At 37.7% G+C, this 24,301-nt stretch overlaps 2 protein-coding genes and 1 non-coding gene across 3 annotated transcripts; 2 read left to right on the plus strand and 1 right to left on the minus strand.

Annotated features, from left to right (window-relative positions):
- Positions 1-3,876: 3,876 nt before the first annotated feature.
- On the minus strand, positions 3,877-12,679 carry LOC139717137 (tRNA-dihydrouridine(20a/20b) synthase [NAD(P)+]-like). The gene is made up of 9 exons (XM_071628638.1): positions 12,486-12,679; positions 11,242-11,268; positions 10,367-10,461; positions 9,687-9,762; positions 8,754-8,795; positions 8,130-8,270; positions 6,617-6,825; positions 5,864-5,949; positions 3,877-4,216 (listed from the first exon to the last, which is right to left on the minus strand). Exons 1-9 carry the CDS (start codon positions 12,677-12,679, stop codon positions 3,938-3,940), a joined length of 1,149 nt encoding a protein of 382 aa, XP_071484739.1. The 3' UTR covers positions 3,877-3,937.
- A 1,150-nt stretch (positions 12,680-13,829) lies between these two features.
- On the plus strand, positions 13,830-13,902 carry Trnak-cuu (transfer RNA lysine (anticodon CUU)). The gene has a single exon. It is a non-coding gene; the product is annotated as a tRNA-Lys (tRNA).
- Positions 13,903-20,135: 6,233 nt separating this feature from the next.
- LOC139717184 (protein CFAP276-like) lies at positions 20,136-23,702 on the plus strand. Its single transcript, XM_071628685.1, has 4 exons — positions 20,136-20,231; positions 21,626-21,739; positions 22,175-22,290; positions 23,501-23,702. The coding sequence occupies exons 1-4, from the start codon at positions 20,136-20,138 to the stop codon at positions 23,700-23,702; spliced, it is 528 nt and encodes a 175-aa protein (XP_071484786.1).
- The last annotated feature ends 599 nt before the right edge of the window (positions 23,703-24,301 follow it).

Raw genomic sequence — 24,301 nt, forward strand, 5'->3', positions numbered from 1 at the left:
TCCTCATGACGTTGTTCTTCACATGTTCAAAAGAAATCACCGTCGATTTACGTCGATGTAGGGCAATTTGTCAATCAGTTGCAATGAAAACATCTCCACGGAAGAAATTCATGAATTTGAATAACAAAGCAGTACCTGCTGCATGCTGTAAGGATTAGAACCAACACTTGCTTTCGGGCGAAAGCTCGGTGGTCTAGTGAAGATGACGCCTGTTCGGTGATCAGGAGGTCGTAGGTTCGAATCCTGCTCGAGTATGTACGCCCATGATTTTTTTATCATGGCTACTACTAAAACACTGATCAATTCAGTGCTTATTTACGTCGATGTATGAAAACATCTCGACGGAAGAAATTCATGAATTTGAATAATATCTTTGAAGCCATAATGATTGATAAAGGCTTAAAGATAATGGAGGAATATGATGAATCTTCTGTTAGTTGCAATTCCAAATTCAAATGAAATGAGTGAAGAAGAAATGTAAACAAAAATGGTAGGAATTTGGATTTCTCAAGTTAGGAAAATTGAAAATAATATTTGGCTCTTGAATTTGTCTCAAGAATTCTTTGATTGCTAAATTAAAAGAATGAAATAAAGATATTCCGTTCATTTAATCATCTTTGTGCCCTTACTATCTATGTCACATGAATTTTTCCTCCTTAGGTTTAAGAACTTGATTTTGTTTGAGGTCAGAAAGAAACAAAGAGAACAAAAACCTATTTATTTTTATTTCATTCATGTCTCTCATTGTGTAAAACTGGTCTTTTGTTATTGTTATCTTAAAGATTATTTGCAAATGAAAGACACATCAATTGTTGCAATTTTTACTTTTGTGCCTTGGAGGACAAAAACGAATGTATTCATTCATGTGTAAATTTAACTTTATATTGACCTACGAGGTTCATAGCCAAATCAATTACCAATTAATTACCTTCAATTACCGTACCAGTTAATTACCTTTAATGTGATATATATAATAAATTGATTTTTATCAAAATCTTCAATGAAAAATATGTACTGGAAAAAGCATCTACTTTTTTGTTTTGCTGAGTGTATTACCGTATACAGTGGAAACTCGATATAACGAGATGGTCGGGACCGAGTCATTTTCCTCGTTATAGCCGATATCTCGTTATATCAGTAGGCATAAAAGAAGGCATAACATAAAGACATTAATTTGCACATGTGGGACTACCCATCATATTTCAATCAATACTGTTAACTTGATATTGTGTGTGAGGGAATTACTCACCTTTATGGGTAAGAAGATGTTTTTCGCCAAGGAAATCCAATATCAAGTCATGAATGTGTTTCTTATTAATTGTAGATGTTTGAATTTGTAAATTTATAAAGCTTGCGATTGTATCAAGATCGTATGTGGATTGGTATGTGGTTATCGTATGGGTGTGTGTTGTATGGAAGCTTGAATATGGGCTGCACAATGTTGTGTGTGTATGTGACACATTCTGTATGTACATTATGACTGCGTGTGTGTGAAGATGGGGAATTCCCTATGTAGAAAGCCAATCACAGCATCAGATTGTCTCATTCCTGCTAAACGTCATGATGATGTCATGCATACATTATGGCCGTCCCACCACATTTTCTGCATGTATCAGTGTGCGCGCACACACACACTTACACGTACAACATGCAGTGCTAGCTGGAGTGCACTGACTATAGTGTACAAGACTGTTTTTGGCGCATCAAGTTTTACAATCTCGGAAGATGATAGCACAGGCGAAGTAAAGCTTTACCGAAGGCATTTTGCTTTACCTCGCTACAGCAGGTTTGATTGGCTATGTTTTTCTTTGTTTGGAAGTCACAAAATTTATCTCGTTATAGCAGTTATTTCGTTATAGCCGATCTCGCTATAAGAGTAGCATTTTACATAGACTTGTGTGGAAGGAAATTTGGGACCGGGAAAATTTCCTCGTTATAACCGATATCTCGTTATAGCAGTGTTCGTTATACCGAGTTTCCCCTGTATGCTATTATTTTTGCATACAGATGTGTTGGCGAATGATTAGCTCATGGACGTTTTCGTGAGATGTTGTTTTCGCGAATTGACAAGGAGGTCTTCACACATATAAGCGCACTACAACTGTACTACCTTAGTATATGGTGATAATTTCACCTGTTGGTAAATTCACGAAAATTAAACCCTCACGAAAATAACAGCTTATACAGTATTGTACTTGGTCTGCATGGAATGACACCCTTCGCTTTTTAGGCATTTCCACTTATGACATATGCATGTTCAGAATAGTCAGCATTGCTATCTGTTACATTATCACAAATAGATTGATTGCATCCCATACCACTGAGCAAATATTTTCTTTTCTCCATGAAAAAAAAAATGTTTCTCCCTCTCCTCTTCAATCTTTCTGATTGGATTCCCTCAAAGATACGAAACATTCAAAACAGCAAAGTTTCTCTCAGCATATTACCTTGCACATGTAATTATAGAGTTGGTAGTTCTCCCTTCTCATACATTGTAGTGCTTCAGGAACAAACGTACTTCACTTGTCTTGTACATCATTATTGTGTTTAATTTCATAGAATTAAGTCCCATACAATACTGCAAATAGAATGTATTCTGCAATGATTTTATTCTAATGTGTTTTCAAAGTCCACTGATATTCACAAAATCAAAGTAATACACAAATATTGCCTCTCATAAGACCAAAAAAAAAAAAAAAAAAAAAAAAGCCACACATCATCATGTCCCTGAGGCAAACAGTTATGTTCAAGTCATATAATATCCTTTAATATATCTCCTACAAAATGACAAAAGAGGGTGGTCTGTAAAGATGATGACACAATGAAGAAATACATCATAAACCCACAAGCAAAATTGGATTCAAATCTAACTTAGTCTTGACATACAGCATGTCCTAAGAATTTATTGTGCTCACTTCCCTCCAGTTTCTAAACAGAACGGCATATAACCTTTGATTGCATAAAGTGAGTTAAATTTACATGAAAATACAGTGTATTGCACACTTCAGTCCACAGTCTATGTCACTGGCTCTTTGACCAAATCATGTAAAAGATATTAAGAAATAAAAAATATATATACAGTGTACATGTACTGTGAAACGACAAATGTTTGCATGCATTTTAATTTCGCAAATTGCACACGTATGTTAAAATTCATGAAATTAAAATGCGCGCAAAAGTTCTCGCCCACACAATATGCATGGGATGCCATTGGCAATTCACGAAAATTTTATGCTGCAAGAAAGCCCGTCAGCTCCAATTCGCGAAATTGTCATGCCGCAAATATATCGTGTTTTACAGTATATATATATATATATATATATATATATATATATATATACAAATGTATATATATATATATCAAATCATCATTAAAACAAAAAAAGCTTCAACACATCAGCTGTTCAGGAAATTGTATCACAGCATTTTCTTGTGTAGGGAAAAGATTGTTACATTTTGAGAAAAAGTATACAAATGATTAAGCAAACAAAGTGAGTGTTATCTATGAGATCTGATTATCAAAAATTAAGATTGTCAATTCTACTATCATTCTGAGGATATTCAAAGAAAGAAGGCCCTGAATACAGAATGTGAGTTTGGTAATACATGCTTGCTCTGCTAAGAGCACATTTAACCCACTGAGGTCGGTTTGATTTTGCTACAACATGCATTTCCCATAAACGCTTGCCTGAGCATACTAGGGACTTGTCCTCAACAGGTTAAGGAACTTGATTTCTTTGCTGAGTGGCTCAATACAACCAAGTGCGAATACTGCATTGGCAAACAAATAACACATGATTCTCAATGTTCAAGAACAAATACACACAAACACAGACAAACATAAACAATAAAAGCCAAAAGCTCTTTTGTCAGCTGTATTGTTCCCCTGACTAATGACAAAACTTGAGGTTTATCCGCCTCTAATGGTGAATTTTGGTCATCTGTCTTGTGAACAGTCATCCAGCATTCTCTCAAAACTATTAGTTCTGATAAACTCATGTTGTCCAAGTCTATTGGCATTCCGTGAGAAAAAGTTTGTCTGTGGATTCCACTGTATGCCAAAGTTTAGCCGAAGGTAGTCAAGAACAGCACTGGTGCTGGTGAGAGTGTTGAAATTAACTTTCTCTGATCCTGGGAGGTACATGTCTCCGAGCATCTGAATCAGATGATGGTGGAAGTAGGTAAAATGAGTCCCTAGACCCATGGATATATCAACCTAGGAAGGAAGAGACAAAATGACTGATGAAGACACTGTATACAGTTTCATCCATAGTAACCTAAAATTATACATTCTGTGATCTGCTGAATTATTCAATCTACAGCTGAAATATTATGGTAATGCAATGCTGCACACTGGCACTGGACCAGTAAATTCAGTGCTGGACCAAAAACTTTTTCAGGGATGGACCAGTAAAACACGGAAAAACTGGGTACTTACTGGTCAGACATACAGGTTGGAGCAATAGAAAAAATGGGTTAGTGTGCAGCCAGGGTAATGAAAAACTATGTATAAATTGACTGAATTAATTGATTGCTGATTGATCTGCTTTACATAGGAAATTTCTTTGGAAAAAGCAACAACAATAAAAAACGTAGTATGCATAGTGGTAGTGGCATTTAATAATAATTAAATTTATAATGATAATATTAATTATCATTTGTATCATTATCATCAAGGTTGGTAATACATAATGTACTACTTATCATTATCATCATCTTTAAAAATGATGATAGTAATAACAGTAAACATCATTATCATCATCATTATCATTATTACTTTTATATCATTATTAGAATGTTCATTATTATCATTAATTACCATAAAAACACTACTAAATAATATTTCATGTATGTGTATTTTCTTCTTAATTACAATCAGCAACATGAATTTGTTGTTGTAATCATCATAAAAGATAATGAATTAATTCCAAGGGCATTTCAGGCTTAAAGGCATAATTTACCATTTGCAGAAGAAACAAAAACCCAGAATTAGTGCTATAAGATAGTTCTAAAATGTGAGTTAGGGATAGAAACAACCACTGTAAAAATTTGAATCCGTATTATCGATGTTCAGTATTGTTAAATACACAAAATGTGAACAATAGTTATAATAAGAATGCTTCCAGACTAAACCGTCTACAGTTATGGATTATTTAGAAAAATACTGATACAGTGCACTCCCGTTATAACGAAATGCTCGGGACCGGCAGTTTTCTTTCGTTATAACGAAATTTCGTTATAACCGAACAAATACAATATATAACTAAAACAAGGAAACCACGTATATATCATATTCTGTTTGCTGAATACTCACCATACACTAGAAAGGTATGTGAAATGTGATGGGATAACTGTATTACAATAATAAACGCAAGTTCCCCTCAGAAACTGCGCGTGACACAAGGAGCGAACACACAGTGGTGTGAAGCGTTCACCCATGCAGAGACGCTATATGCTTGTTCCGCTACGTATTTTCGAAAGCAATTCGCATTTCGTTATAACGGAGCACATTTCTTTTGTTTTTCTTTGTCTGTGGCGCTCGGAAAAGACTTCGTTATAACGGAAATTTCGCTATAACCGTGTTCGTTATAAGCGAATTTTGTACCATAGACTTTAATGGTGATAATTTTGGGACCAGAAGATTTACTTCGTTATAACGAAATTTCGTTATAACCGTGTTCGTTGGGAGTGCACTGTATCTCCATATATTTTAGGCTTTATCGCAAAAGTTTTTTATGGTAGGATGTTTTGTGGTACGACAGACTTACACATATGCATTAAATGTGATATCTTGAACATTTTTAAAGTCACTGCTCCCAAAGGTAAACTGGACCTTTAATCTTGGCAAAAATGTTGTACCTACCCAATCCTGGATACATTGATAAGGAGTCTCAGTGTAGCCTGCATACATAGCTGGGTTGCGCATCATGCCTCTTGCTGCCATTACTCCTGTGGTAAACACCAAACAATATGATTATGGAAAAGTAACAGATGTCAACTGTGATGCAGAGTCTCCTTTAGTGTAGGCCAAATGTTCTATCAAGTTCTTCACATCAATATCTAATTAAAATCAGGAGCTGCATGAATGAGTTAACTAAAATGACGAACATGTTACACAGACTAGAATGTAAACATCGGTAGAGCATCTGCCTTCGACCCAAGCAGCCCAGGTTCGATACCGGAGTCTCACTAAGCAATGTTGTATGTAATCATACTTTCCCCTCTAGCAAGAGGCAAAACACTCTCTCCCTCGGATAGGACATAAAATGGAGGTCCCATGTGTGAGAGAGTCACAACTCACACATGTAAAAGATCCCCTTTCATTCATTCATCGCAAAGAGCAGGGTGTTTCACCCGGTGAAGTGATCCTGCCTCACTTCCAACTGGACTGAAGACCAGCTGATATAGCTGAATATGGGCTATCCAGCCATCTTCTCAGATGGAAAATGAACAAACAAACAAACATCTTCATGGAAGTACACACAAAGATGGCAATAAAAACTTGACTGACTCAATAAAATGGGGAAATACTAGAGCAGCTACTTGTTTGTTTGTTTTTTTAATAAATCTAGTTACTGCAAATCTTTGCCAAAGAAAAACATGGAACAAATCGTACCATCGACTCCTGTGTCCCTAGCAACCCTGTTTACATCATCTATGGTCTTGATGTCACCATTTGCAATGACTGGAACTCCAACGCTTTCCTTGATGATGCGAATAGCATTGTGATCTGCCGGTTCTCCTCTCTGCTCCGTTGTACGACCATGCACAGTGATCCAAGACACTCCTGTGTGTTCAGCTCTCCTGCAAAGCTCAACTGTGTCTCTGTCCATCAAGTGATAAAATTCAGTGCAGATTTTTTTTTTGTATTGTTTTGTTTCTTTTTTAATCTGAGTTTGTATTCCACATTTAAAAGGCCTCACAAGCAGTAGAAAATTGGTTTTAACTAGACTGTGTGCAAAATAAATAGATATTTCATATGCTCTTGGCTGTTCATTAGCTGATATAATAAACTATAGTATTCAGCTGAATTCATACGATCAGATCGTTTTACCATTGCCATGGTGAAGAGACAGTTATTCATGAATGGCATGCTTAAGTTGACAGTAGCTCTGTTTAAGGTATGCGGAAGAGATCATGCTTTAAGACCACTGCATAATATACAGTCAAAATATGAAATGTATGGCTAAATGATGTGGTAAAGAAAATGCTACTGATAACATATCTGCTCTATGTTTTGCATCACAGCTGCTGCTTAACCACAAATCAATGACAAGTAAAATAACACATCACACGTAATTCACCAGAACAAGTAAATATCTGGCTAATCAATTAGCCACGTAATTCACCAGAAGAAGGAAATATCTCGCTAATTAATTAGCCAGATATGTCATATCCTTGTATCCTTATATCCCTGTTCTCGTGAATTATGTGTGATGTATTTTTCTACTTGTCAACTGGTTTGTGGTCAAGCAACATCCGAGATGCAAAGATTTAAAAAAGAAAGAAGAAAGAAATAGTGATGTCCCTCAAAAAGTGATGAAAAAACAAAGAAACATTCAAATGACAACAGAGCATTTGGCATTTCTTACAGAAACATTTTAGTTTAAAGGTCAAAACAAGTTTAACATCAAATTTCTCAACTCTGCAGTGGTTCTCAGTGAACACAGTTACCATGATACTGTTGTATGTAATCTGCTATTAAAATACAGATATTAAAGGGACTGTACAGTACTGATTGAGGTGAATATTCAGCTTGTAACTTTTGCAAGACATTTAGAAACCATTCTATGAAATGTTAAAAAACATATAATTCTAAGGGGAATCAAACGTGTATTTGATGAAAATCGGTTTTGAAATGACTGAGATATCCAAAAACAAGGTAAAACAAAGAGATCCTAATAAAAGTTGTGGCCTGTCAATTTTATTAGGATTGCTTTTTTTGATATCTCAGCCATTTCAAGACCAATTTCATCAAATAAATGTTGAATCCTTCTTTGAATTACATGCTCTTTCATATTTCATAAGAGGTTTCTTATTATCTCACCAAAAATGTTATAAACCTGATATTAGGTCTCAACCAAAACTATATGATATTTAATATGGTAAATCATGCCATGCGTTCTAACCTGATATCACGGTGAATTCTAATCTTGATTGATGTGGTGAAGTCTGACTTGGTCACCCTATTGATGGTTTGCCTCACCATGTCCTTCACAAGGTCTGCTTTCTTAATCAGCTTGGCTCCATATCCCTCAGCCATTGCCCACCTACAACATGAGGGGAAAAATGTTGTCAAGGGACAAGCTTGACTTTTCAAAGTAGTCCTCACTATACTGTACTTGGCTAGTCGAACATGGGTCTTGCAAGTCTTCCTTGGCAATATTCATTGATAGTTATGGATCATAATCTGTAAAGAGGAAGGCCTTAAATCTCAAGCAAGGTTTTGACTGATGATAATCAGTATTAGGTCCATTCTATAGTACATCTGTACTTGTATAATTCCATGTTATTAATTGGCAGCATGTCATGTCCAGGCACTGTATTCAATATGATTCTTGACACTGATACATATTGTATTTCCACTTAAAGTATTTAAAACAAAATTGTAATTAATGTTAAAAACTTGCTTACTGTGCTTGATCCACATTACATAACTTTTCATTGCTTTACTCAAATATTACAACTTAAGTCTTTAGTACTAATCAGTGAGAATGGATATCAATACTCCTAAGATATTTGAATGCACTAACCTTTGTGGGCAACCACAGTTGAGATCTACTCCATCAGCATACCTGTAATGTAGAAATATTTGACTTATTAGGTGATAAATTGTATAAAGTTTGTATGGCATGACACTAATCTAATCGCCATGAAATGAAGAGCACTTGTCACCTCCATTGTGACCTTCATTGTGTTTTAGCTTACAGTGTATTACATCACTTTGGTGAGAAATGAAAATTACTTGTTGAATTCTCCTAAAATCTCTTTCAAGGAAAAAAAAAATATCCTTGAACCTTTTAGTCACATTAATGCCCCATAAATGCCTAGTTCACGAGCCTTCACATATCATCGGTTGAGAATGATAAGGGTGTTAAGTTGCCACAAAACCCATAGTGTCCAACACCACTTAACGCCCACGGTTCTCATTCTCAACAGACGATATTCTCTCAATAAAACTTGCATTTCTCTTCTGTGTCTATTGTATGCATTTAATTACTAGTGTTACTTTTAATATATATTTATTTTACACAATTCTTTTTAGAGGTTTGTAAAATGAGCAAATCACTAGCAGAGATCCATTCTTCAGATACCAACAACGTAATAGAATAAATTACTAAAATTATCATTAAAGGTTTATTTTATAAATATATATCAACACAGTATGATACCAAATTATATTCAATATACACCAAAAGTCTACATTCTCTAGTAAACAAGTGCCAATTTGCCTTAAGCTAGTGTACAACTGATAATCAACTCTTGTTTTTACACTTTTCAATCATCAATCATTCTGATAAGTGATAAGCACACAATTATTTTACCTGGCCCTGTAAACTTGACAAATTACAACAAAACAGCTAATCTTTGACTGATATTGAACCCGTCAAATGATTTCAGCTTTACGTAGTCTCATGTAGTGAGATAATTCATAAGAAGGAGTAGCCGAGTCTCTGTAAACTTACGGCGCAATTATTTCTGCTGCATCGGCCAGATCCTTGGCATTGCTGGCTGCAAACTGGACAATCAATGGCCTGTCTCCTGTTTGAATCATAGTAGATCAGTTTAAAAGGAGATCAATGTTTAGACTTTAATTTGTCAAACATGACAAAAGACCCACACTCTGAGATTGTATGTGAAATGCTGAAAAAGAAAACAAAAAACGACCAAAACAAACATTTGGTACACCTTGATACAGTAATTCTAGGTATGAAGACAGAAGATGGAGAAGAGGATAAATGCCCCTCTATGGACTCCCCTAATCTTGTACAAGTCTGCCAACATTCCCACATCCAAATCAGGGAGATTCCACTCAGCAATCATGGAGATATCCGTGTGGTATGTGCATTTCAATGGGCGAAAATAATACCCAAATCAGGGAGATTTTAATATCCTCTTATTCAGACATGAACAGATTTCGACATTTTCAGGCAGAAGACTCCTGCAGAATCAGGGAGACTTGGCGCTCCGTTGTCAATATGTAGTTTAAGTGAATATTCTCACTTTTTATTCCAATAAACAGATGATTCAAAATGTTAAGCTCAGTAAACACTCCTCTAGTTTATTGGAAAAACAGATGAAAAGCAGTTGACTACCAGATGTACTAGTATCACAAAATGCAGACATTCACTACTCTACTACTCACTTTGATTGGTTGTGAACTCACTATCTCTGGCTTTAACTGAGTTGACAAATGAGTTGGATACTATCATAGGCGTGAAAGTCAGATCACATCCATAACTGGCAAATAAAAGAGAGTAAATTGATCATCATTAAAAGCAGTGAAGACATTAAGTGCAGTGTGGACTCCTGGTTAAAGATTATGGGTTAGTGCCTGTCACTGTGCAGATGAGTCATATGTACCTGCACTTGTTAACAGCATGTAAGGTTTTAATCCATTACACCAGTCATGAATCTTATAACATACTTGCATTGCACTCACTTTGAAGATACAAGTGTATTTCTTGATTGCATGCATATAAAGTAATAATGTTGCATCTGCCCCCTGAAATCAAATATTGCCATGACGATATCTAGATGAACAAGTTTTATTTTTGAATTCATCAAGGCACTTTTGTCGAATAAACTTGCTTCTAGGAGCTCCGAGTCCTGAAGAACAAATATTGGGATTACATGTGGGCTAAGATGACAAGTTGACACCCTACACATATTGACTAATCAATCATGAATATCAATAATAAGTGTCAAGTTTGACTACAATCATACTTCTTATCCACTAATGCTAAAGAATTGTTCCCATTGATCTCATCCCTTGAAAGAAAAACTTGTAATGTGTAAAAGAATACTACAACATACAATTGTACATCTATAAAGTGTATTACAGCTCACACATTTTGTAATTTGGTTAATTTTATATCATATGCAAAACAAGTACACACACACGCAAAACAAAAAAAAAATCCTGTCCAACATAGTCTATGCACATATGTACTGTATACATGTTGCACTATAATCATTTCAAACCAGTATTGGATGGCTGAAATTGCAGTAAAATCATACCTCTTTACAAGTGTCCTGAAAGCCAGCCTGTGGCAGAAGCATAAAACCCAGTGGGTAAATGGGTAGGGAGAATGACAGAAAGAGAAAAAAAGTTGAAATGGCATAGAAATCACAATATAGGTTACTACAACTGTAGTACATGCCAATGCTTAATTAAAAAAAAAAAAGTTAAAACAAGCATAATGAACGTGATAAATAGAATTAAATGCTATTGATGAATATGGGAATGTATAATTACAATGTTATTGCGATCTATTCATTTATATAGATTTTGGAGGGCTCTTCTTTAATTTGGCTATTAACTACATGTATAGAATACCAAGTTCATGTACTATGTAGGTAACTTCTAATGATGTGTACTTGAAACTACTAGAATCTGGGTGTTACAAAAAACATTTCCCACTTCCGATCCTGAATAGTTTGAAAAACTATAGCACTGCCATTGATATGAGTAATAGCTGAATAGTGCACAATGTACAAAATGTACGTTTTGTAGGTTTCAAACTTGACTGGATTGTTTCTCTAACGTAGGCACAATTGGGTGGTAATTTATCTAGTACATAGTAGCATTGCATTATGCCATAGATTAGGCAAGGTTTTAGCTGAGTTTAGGCATATTCAATAATTCATTTTGAAATGTTTAAACACAAAATTCTGAATTCTGATTGAGAAATAGATCTAGTTCTAAGTAGAATTGGCAAATACTATAGAAAAGTACATCAGAATGTCTTTTGGGTTTTGCACAAAGTACAGTACATATTTGTTAATGTTATTATCAATAGAAAAATAACATTAATGCAGAGCCATACACATTTCTATTAACATGCATATATGTTATTATGTATTACTAGCCCGACCAGACGCCGTGCGCCAGCACGGCTTGTGCACATACGACCTTAAATTAAGATAATGTTACATTTTTGTCATGTTAATTGATACAGTAGACTTTAGTTTTAGTTTTAACTGTGAATCAGTAGCAACAATACTCTCAACGACTCAAGCTACATCATATAGCTAGCTAGAGAGAGTCCACTTACCAAGCACTATGTAAGATTTCTAGTGTGTGGTGCCGTGGTTTGATGGCTGTGGTCCAGTAGTTACTCTGGACAGACATGTCTACTGAGTACTGTACTGACTGAAGACCCCCCGCCCCCCCCCCCCCCGTTTAAAAGGTTTAAAAAGCAATAGAAGCTAGGTCTAAATACTAAATAGACTAACCGATAGATACAACTAACTTTACTCACTTTGAATATCTGACCATGGGAGCACACATTTTGACAGGCTTTCCGAGCAAAGACATCTCTCGAAACAGATCCATTGGTGACAATAGATTACCTTCAGAATTCATTTGAGATTCGTAATCTGTCCATTTGACAGCGTCATTGTGCTCATTCTCTGCGGCTGCTGCTGCGTCTCCTGATTCCATCTCTGACTCCATTGACTAACGTGTAAAAGAACACATGGGACTATGAGAGGGCTAAAGGCTGTTCCTGGAATTAAGACTTTCCACTAAGCCTCCGACTTCACAGCGAATAACCCGTGTCTCTGCATTTTGGAGAAGGACCCGGTGCGCTAAGAAATGAAATATGCCAATGAGCCTATCGTCCACTTGGTTATGTCATAAAAAGATGTGGCATCGGCCATCGCGATCGCGATCGACGTGTCCTGTGGTCTAAGAGTAGCGCTAGCACGTCACACGAGGAGGCGGAGGGGAGGCATCCTCTACCGCATCATAATGTATGTACGCTGTGTAGGGGCGAATTATGCAAGTGTTCCGCCGACATATTGACTTGATACAAACACAACGTACGTTGGCCGAAACGCCTACGTAAGGTGTGATAGTCTTTTTACAGAGGCCCAAATAGCATGGTGAACTGATGATATTATGGTCGATGATGATGAATTGATGATGATCGATGATGACGATGATGATGATGATGATGATGATGATGATGATGATGATAATGATGATGATGATGATGATGAAGTTCTAAGATGAAGAAGAAGAAAGACGAAACAACAGTAGCCTACCCTAAATCGGTAGTCTCGCCTTTTATGTAGAAACACACTGCACAGAAGGCTGTAAGATCTTTTACCAAATAGTCAGATTTTTGGCATAAATGTAATCCTAGAGTATCATATAATTTCCGGTCAAAATGTGGGAGAAATGTCTGAATGTAGTGTGGAGTAGCAACGTAACGGGCATGCAATGTCATCTTATGGAATATGGTCTGCAAATACAGACTAAAGAACCTTATCGAGTTCGCGCGGATGTGAACGGCGCGAAAAATTGATTGTGTTGTTGAACCGTACACCAAGACATCTATCTATTCCCATGTGCGGGTGGTTCGTTTCATTGACAATATTGGTTACTTATCGACTTGTATCTTGAATGTATGATTCCATAATAACTGACAGAGAGGTTTTAAACAATAATACTAGTATTTTAGAATGTTTAGATGATCTCTAAAATGATAACATCCTACTTTTTGTAGATACATGGGGACAAAGCAGACGACAGATATCCGATAGGCAATGCACAAAAAAAGAAAAATAATAACAGAAAAATAAGATTGCACAGTATACACGCCCGGTTAGCTCAGTCGGTAGAGCATGGGACTCTTAATCCCAGGGTCGTGGGTTCGAGCCCCACATTGGGCGAAATCTTTTCTCCTTTTTTTCTTTGTTTATATCATATTAATCCAGCATCTGTGATGGTGATTTGAAGATGACGCATCATATTAACAATCTTCACTATACTTTCATGCCATCGTATTTCCAAGAGAGCGATTAGTGCCTCTTTTGGTTAATTAGCATGCACATTGCATTATGCTTTTTATACGGAGAAGTACATGTATATAGAATGTATATAATGTTTGTGTCTACACACTCTTTTTAGGAAGTCGACTTGGCGAGATAACGTTGTCATGTCACAGTCGATACACACTCGACCTTTTGGAAGCCAACTTTGTGAGATAATCTATAACGATTGCCATTTCGACTTACAGTTTCACGAACCTCTCGTATCCGGACAAGTCGGGACCGGGGCTCATCCGGATAAGGGATTTGGCCGTATACGGGAGACTCAATGCTTTGTTAACATGTACATATACATACACATGTACTGATGTAGCCCATTGTAGTACCACATGTAGTAATGTGTATACTGCAACCTTTTTATTGTTACATTTGGGGATGTTTGGGGATGTTAAAATGTCTGAAGGTAAGCAATTTGGAAGGAAATTTGATGTAATGTATCAAGTGTTAATCATGTTGGAAGTACACTGTAATATGTAATTCATGTGTGTGTGTGTGTAGGAGTTCTCAAGGAGTTGGGAATCCCCCTTTCCTCCCGTATATAAAAAAAAAAAAAAAATCACGGCGAGATTGCGTCCGTATAATAGAGAGATCCGGATAAAGGGAGGCCGGATAAGAGAGGTTCAACTGTACTAACTTGATTATGGTGGGCGTAGGCCTAAGTTGATATGGTAAGTTTCATATCTTGACGTGTCGACATGACAGGTATCAGTCGACTTTAAATAGATGAAGTAGGCCTACTAGCTCGCCATGTCGATCGTCAAGTCGAAGGGCAGTTACAAAACTCGCCTTATGGAAGTATATCGGTCACCTTCATGTTGTCGACAGTGTGGTATTTTCAAGTCAAATTCAATAGGCCTATATAGCAGAGGCATACTGCTAACTCAAACCATACACACAATGTCAATGATAGAAGCTCTATAAGAGTAATTTGCATGGAATTTCCCAGTTTCTATGAAAGTGAGAAATGTTTTCAAACAGTGTTTGCTACTGCTGGGCACAACAAAATTAAAAATTAGAAGAAGATTATGCCTAACATTGCATAGGATATACTCTTCCCGCGTAGCCCTACATCCCCCCCCCCCCCCCGATTTAGAAACTACAACCCCTTCGATTAGGTTACGACATTAGTACAGTCCCAACAATAGGTATAGGCCTACTTCACTGTTTATAATCGGATTATTTTGAAGAAAACTTGTTAAAGAATTTGTATGCATACATAATGTCATGTAGCCTTGATAGTTTGAGACACGTACGCACACAGAGAAAGCAGTGGACTCGCACATACGCTTTATACAACGCGCTCTAAACGGCAAGCTGCAATCGAGCTTTACATCGCTGGACATTGCGAGCTGCCTTTGCAGGTAGCGTGGCTTCTAGACCCTCTGCTCGTACTACATGTATTTTGCCATACAGGATATTGACGCCCGCAATGGGCCGAATGCATAAAACAAGCAATTGCTTGTAAGCAATTGCTTCAAGCAAAAGCACAAGCTCGTCTAGCAAAAGGTCTAGCTCAAGCAATTGTATTGCTTAAATCCATGTTCATAACCTTTTGCTTGTGCTTATAGCTTTTGCTTGCCCGCAAAAGGGACGTCACGCCTGTGCGAACACAAGAGTGGAGTGTGACAGAATGTACTTGAAAGGGCATGTGTGTGCTGAAACATTTCCTGACATAGCAGAAGAGCCATGAAATGACACTCATAAATGCACACAGAGACGTACACACACATCTATACTACACAGTAACACACACGTAGGCCTACTGGCTGATTCCCATCACTGCTTATCAGGCTGATGGTAGCCCGTATCCGCCAGATCACACTTTGAGAGAGGTCTCCTTGCACTCCACCGAAGTCAGAGACCCTACCTGTTTTTCATCACATTTTGCGGGCTAACCACTGGGCATTCCCTTTGTTGAAATGAAATTTTAAGTTTCTTACACTACTTAGGAGTAATTTCTTGTAGATTTATACCACTTCTGCACAAGTGTGGTCTTTCTTTATGAATATGAAAATGATACTTAAAAGGGAACGTCCCAGTAAAGCAAAAGATCTAGCTCATTTTACAGAGCTTGGAAAATCGCAAGCAATTGCTAGCAAGAACAAGCAAAATGCATGTTTTATGCATATGTTTTTAAGTAAATGCTTGATCTCTAAGCAAATGTTGTTGCTTGGGGGCAGCAAGCAATTGCTTGTGCTTTCTAGCAAAAGCCCGGCTCAGTCTGCTCGCAAGCAATTGCTTGTTTTTATGCATACGGATTTGAGTAAAAGGCTAGCACAAGCAATAATTGCTAGCGTTTATTGCATCCGGCCCAATGTCGAAAACTGGAGAAGGTTTGATTTAGATGTATTTGTTTGCTGAAGGCAAAGGCGGTGACTCGTCGCCGCGGAGTCCAGATGGCAAAGGGTCTGGAAACCAGACTAGGACGCAGGCCGTGAGGGAGGGGATGACAACGTCGTGCGTACTATACTAGTACACATTAATGACCCGAATGTAGGGTTCCCCCGTGACTTTCTCAACATGCAGGATATGTCCGATTTTGAATTGAACATCAATTATTGAAACTGCATCGGTGTTACACTCGAGACTCAGTGGACAGTTCCAGCACATTATTTTCATATTTCACTTCACATTGAAACAGAGACTCCAACTCTCCCGTTTTCGACGGCAGATCTCCCGCCGAAAACCCATTTTTGCAAAATCTCCCGTTCTCCCGGTTGAGATTTAATTTCTCCCGCCCTGGCTCCGTGTCTCCCGTTGGAAAGGATTTCCTACTTATTGCTATCGTATGTTGAAAAAGTAAGCCTTATAGATAGCACTTAATGAAATGGTATATGACCCCATAGTAAACAAAACAAGAAAAAGACAAACAGGCAAGATACAAAATATGACAAAGCAGGCCTATATGTCATCATACGGGGTCTATAGGGCAATTACCCCCTGGGCAATTACCCCGGACCCTTCCCCTGCCCCTAATCCTAATCCTAATCCTGAACCTCATCCTAACCCCAGCCCAAACATCTAACCCTAATCCTAACCCTAATCCTAATCTTTTATACTCTGGCCTTACCACTGAATCAGTATTTAGCCGGGGTAGGACCAAATTGCCCGGATACGCATCATAGTATTACGATATCTGCATATCATGCAGTATAAAAGACTATTTCATAAGAGAGTAAGAGACATTGTATACCAAAAGGAACAGCAAGAGCAAAGCTTGTAACCGTGGGTTCCATGAACATGAATAGGCCTACGTCTCGCATTGGAGATAGCCAGATACTGTTAACACGAAAGCAGAGCTACCAAGTCTCACGCATTCTGTGTGAGACTCAAGCATTTAGGGGCCATCTCACGATCTCACGCATGACAACCATTTTTCTCCCGCATCGGGCGAAGTCTGCAACTTGGGCCTATAATAATGAGCATAGCTCAAAAGATTAAAGTGATATAAGTTGCAAGTGAAGGTATATTTCTCTTTTGTCTTTCAAAATAAGTAAAAAATAGTCACTGAAGTATGCACCTGATCGCACCATTAAGAGCTAAAAATTGAAAAAGTTCCCTACCGTGGGAGGCCACAGGGGGGAAAAACCCCTCCCACACCCTCGCTAGCGCGAACATTCACATGCCGAGATGCCGAGTCATGAAAATCTCACTCATAAAATTTATTTGAACTTGGCATCCCTACGAAAGCTAAAATAACAAGGTATTGGTCCTACTATTAAGTCAAGGGCAAAATAAGTAAAAGAAAAGAAAAAGAAAAAGAAGAAGAATATAGGGGAAAAAGAATAAGTTAAAAAAACCCTGACATACATCATGATCATGGAACATAATAATGCCTATGCATACGATCATAATCTACCATCAAGTTCATAACGAATTCAAAGTATAAAAACCAATATTAAGTGTTATAGGCCTAATAGGAGCATGACGCTTAAACCAGGTGTTAAAGCGAGTGCACACTTCACTAAAATCAATATTGATCCTTCATGCATTAAGAGAGGATACAGGTTAGGGCCTAAAAGTGTTCAAGTCTGGAAATTTATAATCATTTGATAGCATTGATTTGAGTTTGTTTGTATGAAAATGAACAAAGAAAAAGAACATTGATTAAATCTCCGGGAAGATCATTCCAGAATTTGGATCCGGTGAAAACAAAGAACTGTTTTTAGAGCTATGGGTATGCGAGTACATGTGGATTTTGATAAAAATATCGATAAATGATTCTCCTACATTCTGTCTTATTGCTGCAATTTGTTGTATGTAATACGATAGTCAACTTGAACAATGAAGGGAATTTTCACTAAAAATTAGAAAATTGCCACTTACATAAACATGATAAAGAACGATATTTTGTAAAAACCAGATGTTCTGAACTTGATATAAAGTCCTATTTCGGAATATGATGCAGCGACCTGTTTTAGATGTGAGCCCTTCATGTTTTTGTGTCTTTCCTCCAGTTCGTCATCTAAATCCTCCATGCCTTTACATTCCCTTCATTCTTTCCATTTTGGCTTCATTCAAAGCAGTGAACTCAGATTCGTTCTTGATACAGATCTGTATTCTATGATACAGTCGGTTTTTTGTCACCCTTCATTCCTTCATAAAATCTCTCTTTCATTCTCCCGATATAGGCCCTTCGAATTTGACTTTCTCCCATTTTTTCTCCCTTTAATTCACTTATTATGAATACCTAATTTTCCCTTCTTTCTCTCTATACCTTCCTGAGTCCTCTTTTATTCCTCCCCTTAACTCGATCTCCTTTTGCCTTCCATGTACCTTTCTTCATCCTCCCGTGTCTCGGTGGTCTATTCGGCTGCATCCTTACTTACAATAGAATTGGAATAATCGCAATCGCAACGCCGAGCTCAGCTAAAGATGATGATGATGCACCGCATACACCACACCAGACCAGACCCCCAAATAGTGCGAAAAGACACCAGGCCCTGTTTTATGAAAAGTTATAATTCATTATAACGGTTGATTCTTATCATAAGTCCATGGCAGCCTGTGTAGTAATTAAATTTATAATCGATTACCGTATATCTTTTGAGAAAACGGAGCCCAGATAGTGGACCGCACTTACTCTGAAGGAGAAGAACAAAGTATAGGCCCCTGATTTTTCTACCGTAAAAATATTTTAGTTTATAGTTCGCTTGATAAGTACATGGTCGGCGGAACCAGGGGGGGGGGGGGGCGTGGGGGCTCAGGCCCCCACACTTCTTGTGCACCATAAAAAGGAATACATAAGGTGTTATCACTTTAAGCCCCCCACTTTTTTTAACCCGGAAGTACGTATAGGACCTAAGTAGCACTAAAAAGAAATACATTGTGGATATACATCTTGAGTTGAAGTGTGATCGCGGTAGGCTATGTTTTTCCGCTAAAGACCCCCTGTTTTTAAACCCGGAAGTGGAAGGGGAGAGAAGGACCTTTTGTTTTGCTTGTTTGTTTGTTTTGTTTTGCTTTGTTTTTTGCTTGTTGATAGCTCATCAAACCCGGAAGTGGGCCCCCACTTTTGAAAATGCTCCGCCGGCCCTGAAGTAATCTATAATACAGTGTACATGACTTTTGTACAGACAAAAATTTCGTGAGAAAACAACTATTAGTACATGTATTTCTACACTCTCGAGGAGCCTATACAAGTTACTAAACACGTAAAACAGCTGTGGACAATATCTGCAGCTCTTCCTGATACAGTGGCTGCGCTACACCTGTCCGCGAACATAGAAGGCTCTGTTCGCGAAAGGGTTATAGCGCCCTCAATGACATTACATTGTACTTACGCGGTCATCCCGTAGTCAAGGCAACTGACAACGCACCGGGTGTTTGGGTACACTCGTACGTCACCCTTTCACATGTGTTTTGGTTGCTCGACCGGTAATTGCCACACAAAAACTAGACAACACAAACAGTGGACCATTGAAGTGAATGGATGTGTGATGCGACCGGGGGTACCACGTACGTAGAAGAGACTTGGATCGACAGCTAGCTAGCACTGAAAGAAAGAGCAACGGTTTCTACCTTTCACTTCAGTCATTTAATTACACGAATCAGAGTAGGTACCATCAATCATTATGAGTGGAATGCAGATGTCATCGAGACAACCGTATCCCTGGCCTAAGCTGGAAAATGACGAGGATTTCAAGGGACAAAGGCAGCATACCCACAGTGTAAGTCTTCATCATTTGTGTCACTTGTTATACTGTAGAGGATCTAACGTTATTAAATACTCACATTAACATTAGATTCTATCGGCGCTAATGCAGAGTTCTAACCATTATTAGCGTTATTTATATTAAACTCTAGGCCCTGCTTGTGTAATGAAATATTCAGAGGACGGCAAGTTTCTAGAACCTACCATAAAAGACTGTCCTGGATTTTAATTAGGGGGCCAAATTTAGGCTTTTAACTTGTGAGAGCCGGGGAACTTCAGCACAGGCCACAGCCCCTAACCTAACCCTATCCCTAATACTCTAACCCTCAACACTACAGCTACACTCCACCCTATAACTCTAACAAGTTAACGTTAGCCTCTAACAATAGGCCTAATCCTGGCTATAGCCACCTAAATTTAATCATACTCATTAGAATACTAGTTACTACTCTGATTGATACATAAACATAGTCTAACTAGTTAGACACTGTAACTCTGTATCAGTATCACTTTTTTATTATTCAATCTTAGCGGGGGTAAATTACATAAATGGTTATTCTGAAGTTAAAGCCTAAGGTTAAAAGGATAATTTAGCCCCCTAACGTTAAAACCCAAGGTTGCCCCATCTATTCATAAAATGAGATACTTGGAAGAATCTTTGATGAGTAGACCTCCCAAACATCTCCTGTGGAGTTTTAAATGGAGATTGGTTGGGTTAGAAAGGGTGGACTTTCAGAAAAGGAATGAGAAGGAAGGGTCTTTCTTATCAGCATGCTAGCAAATTCTAATAATTGTGTGCTCTGAAGCCAATGGCAATGTGCTGCCTATATATAGTGCTACTAGATGCAGTTCTGAAATACTTAATTGCCTCTATCCGACTACTGTTAAAATCCATCTTCCCGAGCCTCCATTTGCTTCACTATGCCTAATTCAATGTCATGTAGGTTACAAAAGTATCTGCAGTTGTGACAGATAGGCTCCCATATGATCATCTTAGATTTTACCTCATAAGTCATGTTTTTCCCTCTGTCTAGGTTGGTATATTTCCTGTAGAATCTAGGTGAGCTACAATGGACTCCTATTATAATGAAGTCCTCGGGACTGGCAGATTTCTTTCATTATATCAAAATTTCATTATAACAGAACAAATAAACAATACAAAGACATAGAGCTGATAATTTTACAACCTGGATTTTAATTTCGTTGTACCGGAATTTCGTTATAACCGTGTTTGTTATAACGGGAGTGCACTGTATCTAACTTTAACGTTTGACATTCTCACTTTGATTCAACTCTAAGACAATTCTCACTGTCTCAAGTTTCCTTCTCACCTAGAAATAGTAGAAAACAGTACATATAGCGTGCTCATTTTGTCTTTCCTTGTGTGTAAATTTGATTACCATCATGCAGAACACACATGGCCAGCCCACACATATAGCCCAGACCAAAGACCCGTGGAACAGACTCAACTCAACATGCACACTGGCAAGTTCAAGGAGAGAAATCTTCCATCATGATCCACAGGTAAGTCCAATATAAGACCTGATTAGGCAACTTTATTGTTACTGTTTGTTGCACTTTACTTCAGGGGTCTGTTTGATAAAGAGAGGACTAAAATTTCACCAGAAATTTGTTAGTGACAGTTATTGCAGTTGTTATGGCAGCGGGGTAAAGAGCAAACAACCAGTCAGTTACTTCAAGTATCTAAGTTGTTGCTGAAATGTAACTGCAACTCTTCCCATGTATGGTGATAGCAAAAATCTTTACAAAATGCCCTCATCTATATACTCTTCACATTTATAGCCGTACAGTATATGTGTTGAAAGCTCTTATATATATTTTTTTTTAGTGCAGTGTTATACATAGGAAAAATGATTTCTATCACTCTAAAGTCTGTTTATTGTTTGAGAACTTGAGAGTGAGAAAGAGTGACTGATGTCCATTATTTTCATTCCACAGGCTCCCCGTGACAGCCTGGACTTTATCCAGAAAGCCTACTATGATCATCACAATGAGCTGCTGAAGTCTAAGGCAGAGACTCTGATGCAGCCAGAGACTCTAGGAGTAGATCATGGGTGAGTAGTTTGAGACACCACTAATGAGTGATTCTCAGTCTGCTTTTAGTGTCTAAGTGCTTCTCACCCCATCCCCTCAATCCCTTTATTCTCATGCTCTATAAACAAACATCCCTTACAAAGACAAGGATCTACCAGTGCCCCTCTCGGACTTTAAAACCAGGATGTTCTCCTACCCCCCTCTGAGCTGAGACAATGGAACTTAATGAACGTAAGATAATCACATTTGAATAGACTTCAAAATCCTTGTGGGTAACAATTAACACATGGTTTGTATAACAAACATAAGCTGAAGTCAAAAGGTCATTGTTTGCGTGGGGATAGCAGCACTCTAATCTCAAGTCCTCGTTCAATGGTCATGGTCTGAGAGGGATTCACTGTAGCAAACATAGTTACCATAGCTGTTGTCAAGAAGAACTTGGATGAGACCAGCAAGCATGTACACAGTATTTCAAAGTATGTTTAATAGACTGCTTTGCAGACATGTTAGACAGAACCCCTGTTTGTTTGTTTGTTTTTTCTTTGATTGTTGTGTGTATACAAACTGAAGTTTGTCAGTGATATAATGCAAGTTTCCTGCAGATAGCACACACCACACTGCCCAGAGAATAACTCTGTAGAGTTAGTAAAGTTATGAATAAAATTATGAATTGGTAAAGTTTCAGTTCAGCTGTCACTGAGTGACTGCTACAGTTCATGACATCATGTATGTACAATACAAAGAAAATATATATATACAGAGAATTTCACAAAATTTTGTTTAAAAGTACACATTGCCTTGATTTTGTTGCAGACACATGTAAAGGGTAATAATGTTCCCCTGTTTGTAGAAAGAGGTACCAGTAAGCCAAGTGTAAAAAAGAAAAAAAAATCCTTTATATGGTTTCTATACATGTACATGACATAACAGTGTTGTAGTCTTCTCATCCAGTGAGGGCTGCTGAGAAACTTTAAAAAAATACCTTTTAATAGATTTTCCAATTTTCCTGGAACTTCTCTGATGTGTTCTTTCAATATTGTACTTTATTCCCTCAATTCTCACATACATCTCACTTTCATTCTCCTTTAATGAAATCATGAAAGCATTATGCGACAAGCTTTCAGTCATTTTTTACCATATTGTACAATCTGCATGAAATTTGATCTAGAAACATGTTTCTCCATGATTACATTTTAATAAATTTTATATCATTATTTTTCATTCTGACAGACGCACTTTAAAGAACAGACCCACTCAGATGAAGCAGGCCACCACTGCTGCTTCACCCACTGGTCAGCTGAGAGTGGTCAGTATCCACAACCCTAAGAAGGAGAGTACACACAGTGTGAAGGGTGCTGTTGAGAGCCACCACACTCCAGCCACCAACCAGGGATTCTCAAGAAAACATGACGGAACATTCTATTCCACATAAGCACCATCTCTTCTCAGGCCAACCTGGATATTTTATAGTAAAGATTTATTTATCATGTTTCTAGGAGACCACACCATCTCGGTATGAGTGTATGTCATTTGCTGCCCAATATTCAGCCAGTCGGTATGACATAGCATGGCATACAGGCTGTAGTAGCATGATCCCATCTGGTCAACATTCAAGAAGGGATTCACTTTCAGAGAAACATCATTAAAAAGTTGGTGAATTTGCAAGTGCACTGACCTTGAATGATACCAAGAATTAAAGGCAGTCATTTGAATTATAGTAAGATGCTGCATGTGCTGTTGTAATACTTTCAAACAGAAACCTAATACCACATAAAAAAATCAGAATATATAAAAAACGATCAAAATAAAAATTCTCATAAAATAGACAACATCATAGTGCTGTAGAAATGTGTACCACTTGGCACAAAAGTGCTGTCATTTTGTAAGCTAATTACTAGATCGTAGCTATTTGTAGGTCCTATGCACACAAAATTTGATTGCACGAAGTCGTTACTTTGTGGTTCTTCACCAAAAGCTGTAGTTTTGTTGGTGCTGGCAAGCAATATGTGTGAGGTGAGTAGTGTGTTGAAT

Source organism: Diadema antillarum, unplaced genomic scaffold, assembly GCF_040938485.1.
Source record: "Diadema antillarum isolate AM-2024a unplaced genomic scaffold, OU_Dant_1.0 scf00000072, whole genome shotgun sequence".
Classification (NCBI taxonomy): Eukaryota; Metazoa; Echinodermata; class Echinoidea; order Diadematoida; family Diadematidae; genus Diadema; species Diadema antillarum.